At 56.8% G+C, this 6,000-nt stretch overlaps 1 protein-coding gene across 2 annotated transcripts in view; it reads right to left on the reverse strand.

Moving 5' to 3' along the window:
* OVOL2 (ovo like zinc finger 2) overlaps window positions 1–5,296 on the reverse strand; it is a 28,340-nt gene extending 23,044 nt beyond the window's left edge. The window contains exons 1-2 of one of the 2 annotated variants that reach the window (XM_067707313.1): window positions 3,369–3,997; window positions 2,482–2,702 (exon numbers count right to left, since the gene is read on the reverse strand). In XM_067707313.1, the coding sequence (XP_067563414.1) occupies window positions 2,482–2,702; window positions 3,369–3,771 (624 nt within the window). In that variant the 5' untranslated portion in view covers window positions 3,772–3,997. Of the gene's footprint in view, window positions 1–2,481; window positions 2,703–3,368; window positions 3,998–4,924 lie in introns of those variants that run through there. The other variant, XM_067707314.1, reaches the window with a different exon arrangement.
* Between the last annotated feature and the right edge of the window lie 704 nt (window positions 5,297–6,000).

Genomic DNA, 6,000 nt, shown 5'->3' on the forward strand with positions numbered 1-6,000 from the left:
CCATTTCCCATCCTCCCTCCAGCTCTGAGTCCTGTCCTTACTCAAGCTTTGGGCTCAGCCCATACGACCCTAAAGCGTGCCTCTCCCCCTTCTCTCACAGCCCTCAAATCCACACCAAGAAACCTTCCTCTGCTCAGAATGTACTGCATCTTTGCTTGTGCTTCTAGCTGAGCATTCACTTTCCTGTAATAGGGTTAATAATTAATTTAGTATTTGTGTCTCTCCACCAACCCAAATAATTCTAGCTAGAGTTATTGGACACCTACCGTGTTTCACGCTTGACTCATTTATCCTCACACCTCTATGAGGTTTCATTACTTGTTTCATTACTATCCCCATTTTTACAGGCGAGGAAACTGAGGCCCAGAGGGACTAAACCAGAGCCTAGAGCCCTAACCGTTACTGTCAGAAGATTCTGGAACACCAGGGTGGCAGCATCTTTATCTCCTGGCTGCCTTGTGCACAGCAGGCACTACATACTGTTGGATGGGATGTAGCTTCTCTCTGCCCTTCTCTGGTCCTAAGAACCAACGGTCCAGTAAGTGTCTTCAAGTCACTGAAAAACATGCATCATGCCTGAGTGGCTTCCCCCTCTTATGGTTAGGAAACTAATTCTTAGACAGTTCAGCATACTTGGCATAGCACTCTACAGTTACACAACGTGCTAATTCACGGGCAATTGGACCAGTCATTTGAAAATGGCCAATACCACAGCTGATAATTCTGTAGGCTTGAAGCATCTTAACCCCAGGAGGTCTTATGGAAGCTGAGAAGGAGAGGGAACCTGAACTTCGACCTCAGTAAACAAACAAAAACTCCTCTGGAAACCTTGTTAAGGGTTGAGGAGCAAACTCTATGCCCTCCCCCCCACCCCTGGCGTCAGCACCAAAACAAGGATCCTGGGAATAAGATTGGTTTATTCATTCCCTTAATCCAGGGCCCCAGTGGAGCTGTTTGCCTGGGGTGGCAGAGATCTCCTAAAATGGTGGTTAACGGACTGGATATTTTCCTGTGCCACCTTGTCTCCAGGGCAATCTGGGCAGTTGGGGGACAGAGGGGTGAAGTATCTATAGACCACCCGAAAACAATGTTGCAAATTGTCCTTCCGGCGGATGATAAATATGCAAGTGGATACTTGGTAGAATTTCCCGGAGGGCAGAGCTACAGGCCTCAGGCAAATTGTCCCTCCCAGTTAACCCCATCTGGCCCAGAAAAGCCTCCCATCAGCTGACTTTGAACCTCGTCAGCGCACTTAACACTAAGCAGGATGCCTACACCCAGTCGCAGCATCCTTTAAAGGTGTCTTTCTTAAGGATTCCAGGCTCAAGCCTCTAGCCTCAATTGATAACCAAATGCACGCCAGCCCACCACGGAGCCAAGCCCCTGGAGCCAGGAATATGCACAGGGGAGGGAAGACCTCTCCCAGGAAAAGTAACGGAGGAGGCTTTGGCAATCCACAGCTAACCCTAGGGCTTCCGCCCCATCTCGGTGCCTGGGCAGGGGGCTTCGGGACCACCCTGGAGTGCCCAAGAATTAACACCTACACCAAGGGCCTGGAGCCCGAAAAGGCTCACACTAAGGCCCACTTGGCTAGGAACTGGGGTTCTGTGATTCCTAAAAGCCACTCCCAGGCTCCCGCCGCCCGTGAGTCAGTGGAATGGGACAGCTTAGTCTTAGAGGTAGCGGATACCTTTGAGCAAGCAATCATGGCAGTTCCACACAGGAGAGCGCAGATGGGCGTCCGGATAAGCTGTGGCCTACAATTCCAGGAGGCTGGGTGGGGGTGGGGGCTGAAGCGCGAAGATAGAGGGAAGCAAACACTCCAACCCACTGGGGGCGGGGCAGTAGGCCAATTTGCAGTTGAATCCGTTCATCCGTGAACATAATTCAATAAGATTTGACAAACACAAGTTTCAAGTGCCCGGCACAGACCTCGTGTCTAACGGGCACTTCATAATTGGCACTGGGAATAGTTGTGATTGCAAAAGACCCACTGTGTGCCAAGCTACCACCACTGCCTCCAGAACTCGAGGAAGGGGGCGAAACTCAGAATTCACAAAGCTGTAGGAACTGCACCTCAGAGGAGGGGAGCCCGGGGCCTGGGGTCCCTTCTTTCCCACTCCAGGAACTCCGACGGCCAGGGTGTTCCTCAGGCCCTGCGCACAGAATGGACTGCTGGGGGGAGGAAGCTGTGCCTGAGCCTTTAGGCAGCTCCGGAGGCCACGCGGAGGGCCTGTGCCCGCGCGGGAAGCCAGTCTCCGGGGTGCAGCAGCGCGGGCGGCCGGCTACCTGGCAGGCGGGAGGACGCGGGGAGGCGCCCTGGCCGCGACCCAGGGGCAGGTGCAGGAGCTGCGCTGCGGGCGCGCTGGGTGCTCGGGTGCCGGGGCGCGCGGGCGGGCGCGACAGGGAGAGGCGCCGGCCCTGGGAGCCCGACGCCAGGGCGTGGTGCAGGTGGCGGCGGGGGCAGAGTCGACATCGTACCTTGATTTTCGATCTGGCGACCGGGCGCTGCTTCGCCGCCAGGTGTCCACCGGGGACCTCGCCATCGCCAGGCTCGGGGGTTTCGCGCTCGGGGGCGCGCGGGGACGAGCTGCTCTCCGCGCCTCCGGGCTCCCCCGCGCTGTTGCTGCCGCCGCCGCTGCTGCTGCCGCCGTCGCTGCGGCAGTCCTCGGGAGGGTCGTGGAGCAGACGGCCCAGGCCCACTGCATGGGAGGGCCGCGCCCCGACACACAGGCACGCGGCGTCAGGCCCGGGCGCCCGCGGCAGTTTGACCTGCGGGCGGTGCCGCCGCCGCCCCGCCCCGGACCTGGGCACCTCGCCAAGTGGGCAACGCCGCGGGGGTGGGCGAGAGAGCCCCGGACTCGGCCTCCTGAGCGATTTCGGGGTTCTGGGAGCCGCTCCTCAGTCCCAGTTACAGCGCCCACGAGGAAAAGAGGGCCCAGCGCGGCTGGGGACCCGCGCGCCAAATTTCCTCTCCCTGGGATGGGGGCGGGGGGCCTGACCTCGACCCATCCAGCCCCGGAGAGGTTGACCCATCCCTGTGCAACCCCACGAGGACGTGGGACTGAGGGTTGCCCCTACTGGCCCCTAGCCCCCTTCCCGGGCCACCCCGGCCCGCGCTGCAGCCAACGGTCCCGCCGCCGGGCAATTAGAGGCGCCCACTAGGGGGAAGGGGGCGCAGGGCGTCCCAGGTTCCCAGCCTCTCACTCTCGGTCCTCCCGCGCCTCCGTGACTTCCTCCTCCCCTTGAAAGAGGGACATGGGGGAGGGGGACAGTCCAGCCTCGGCCGTAGAGCAGAGGGGACCCGGCCACCCTTGCCCGCACCCCAGGAACCCGGCGCCCAGGCCCGGCCCCGGCGCGGCGCTCACCTGGGATGTAGGTGTCTGCCCTCTCCTCGTCCGGGAGCTCATCCCAGCTGCGGACCGAGACCCCCGGGCTCCTCCTCTTCACCAGGAAGACTTTGGGCATCGTGGGGCCCCCTCCCCGGACTGCGGCCCCTCGTCCCGGCTGCTCCCCTCTAGGGGCGGCGGCGGCTCGGTCCCCGGTTCCCCGCGGCCAGAGCCCACCTTCCCGCCCGGCCGGCCCTCTCCCTCCGCCCCCCGCCGCGGCGCGGCCCGGCCTCTCCCCCGCACGCCCAGCGACTCCCAGCCTCCCGGCTCGGCGACACCTATGCCTTAAATCGCGGGTGAGACCACGCCGAGGAAAAAGTTTCATAAGGTGGAATAGAAAAGGCACCAGGAAACTTGGGAGTGAGCATGCGCCCTGCAACATAACGGTGTCAACAAGCTCGCTACCTGTCCGACCGGTTCCGGCGGCCGGGGCTGCCTGTTCCAGCCCTTCCTTCGGCACGAATGTTTGCAAAAGAATTTAACGTCTCAGTCTTTCCCCCCTCCCCTTCTTAAAAAGGGAAGAACGTTTTTCTCTCAGCCCCCTGCCCCATTCCCCATCACAGGCACCGCAGGGCGAACTCTTTGAGGAAAGCACCAAGTCCGCTCCCCGGGCGTCCCCCCTAGAGCTGGAGCCCCCGCGAGTCGCCCCCTCCCCCGCCCCCCCCACCCCGCCCCAGTGGATTCGCCTCCGACAAGCAAGCCAGAAAATGGCTCAGTTCCTCTGGACTTTGTGGATCATTCCCGGGGTTTGTTGAAATCTCGGTGTGCGGAAGGGGGAGGCCGCGGGAGACTCCCCAGGATTCTGATCTGGTAAAGAGGGAACTTGGGAGCTTCAGCTCCCCCTCATAGACAACAGTCCCCCAAATAAACACAGTAAAATTAAATGTTAAAATTCATGCATCTTTAGAACGTTATTTTGTGCCATACAATCTAAGAAAAACAAGTCCGCTTGTTCCACCCCAAGAGTCCCCTTACCCCAAATAAACACAATGGAAAAAAAGCCAAGGGCTGGCTATGTAAACACAGCTTTGAAACAAATTTCTTATCCTCACCCACTCCCATTATTGCCTCCCCTAACCGTTTGCTCCCCAAATTCTGAGGCTGAGAAATACTTTCCAAGAAACCAGTGAAGATGGGCTACATATCCCCTCACTGCCCCTACTGGGGAGGTGGCTGGAGAGCTTGGTATTTATTTTGGGTTTGGGGTTTTTTGCTTGTTTGTTTGTTTGTTTTCATCTACCTTTATACCTGGAGGGCCGAGGATGGGGGAGAGGGTAGAGAAGGAAGGGGAACTGGTAAAAGAAAGATGCCAAGTTTCTAAGAGCAGCTGTACCCGCGTTGCGGGATTTGGGGGGCGCGCTGCGGGTCCTACGACCTCTGCTCGGTGTGCCCAGGGACGCATAGCACCGCCTCCACGGCCGTGGCGGCCACCCGCTTCCCGGGGTGATCAGACGTGTGCCAGCTCCGGGGGCTGCGGGGACGCGGCCGGCCAGGGGTGCTCTGGCGCCAGCAGCTCGCCCATCCGCCCGACTCACCTGTCTGTAACCTGACCCGTTGCGCGCCCAGCCCACAGGGCGGGAGAATCAACACAGCGGTTTTCCCCGTCCTCTTCCGCCCTGGAATGGCCTTTGGGGACACAGCAGCCTGGTAACGGATTTCTTGGCTCGGCTGGAATACTCTCCCCGCTCTCGGAGACGGGGCGCAGCTCGGCCCAGACTGCTCAGGGTGAAGACGCGCCCCGCCTCCGGAGCTGCCCTCAAGGGGTCACCCTCTCTGGGCTCTTCCCTGTCTGGACTCCAGATTTTCTCTGAGAACGACAAACAAAGAAGGAAAAAGACTTTGCGCCGGGTGAGCCAGAGGAGGAGGAGGAAGACATTTCCATAGCGGCACAAGGAGACCAGGCTTCTTTCTCGTCCACGAGGCTGATGGCGCAGCTTCTGGGAGAGACTGCGAATGTATTTTTATCCGCCAACAAACTGGAGCCTTGCTAGAAAGAGAGAGCTTGGCTGAATGAAAGTAAAAATAGAGTAACGCTGTGAAATCACGGAAGTATGTCCCATCTCATAAAAAGCTTAAAAACTTCACTTCATTCAAAATTCCTTATTTTACAAAAAAGACCCCATTAACAGAGCTTTTTCTTCTTCTTCTTCACCTTTCACTGGATTTCAGATCACCGAATGCCTGAGACACTTTGTCCATTATTTGGAAATATTATAGAATGATAGGATCTAAGAATAGAAACCTCAAAATGCAACACAACCTTCAGAGGATTGGAGGTGAAAATAACAGGTATAATTACACTTTTATTCAACCAATTGTTGTATGCCTGCCTATTCTGATATTTGCTGGATATTTCTTTGGAAGAAGGGAAATCTAATGTGTTATCTTTCTTTTGTGTGTGTGTGATCAGACGAGATAGGTTTATCAACAGTATTAACATTTTCAAAGAAACAGTTTTGCCTTTGTTGACTTTTCTCTAGTGTAAGGTCAGATTTCTAAGTATTATGAGAGGTATTGATAGAGTATTGCCTAAAAGTAGGATAAGAAATGGTAAAAAAAAAAAAAGAAAAGAAAAGAAAAGAAAAAGAAATGAACCCAATTCTTTTAAAAA

The sequence above is a fragment of the Pseudorca crassidens genome, chromosome 15 (assembly GCF_039906515.1).
Source record: "Pseudorca crassidens isolate mPseCra1 chromosome 15, mPseCra1.hap1, whole genome shotgun sequence".
Classification (NCBI taxonomy): Eukaryota; Metazoa; Chordata; class Mammalia; order Artiodactyla; family Delphinidae; genus Pseudorca; species Pseudorca crassidens.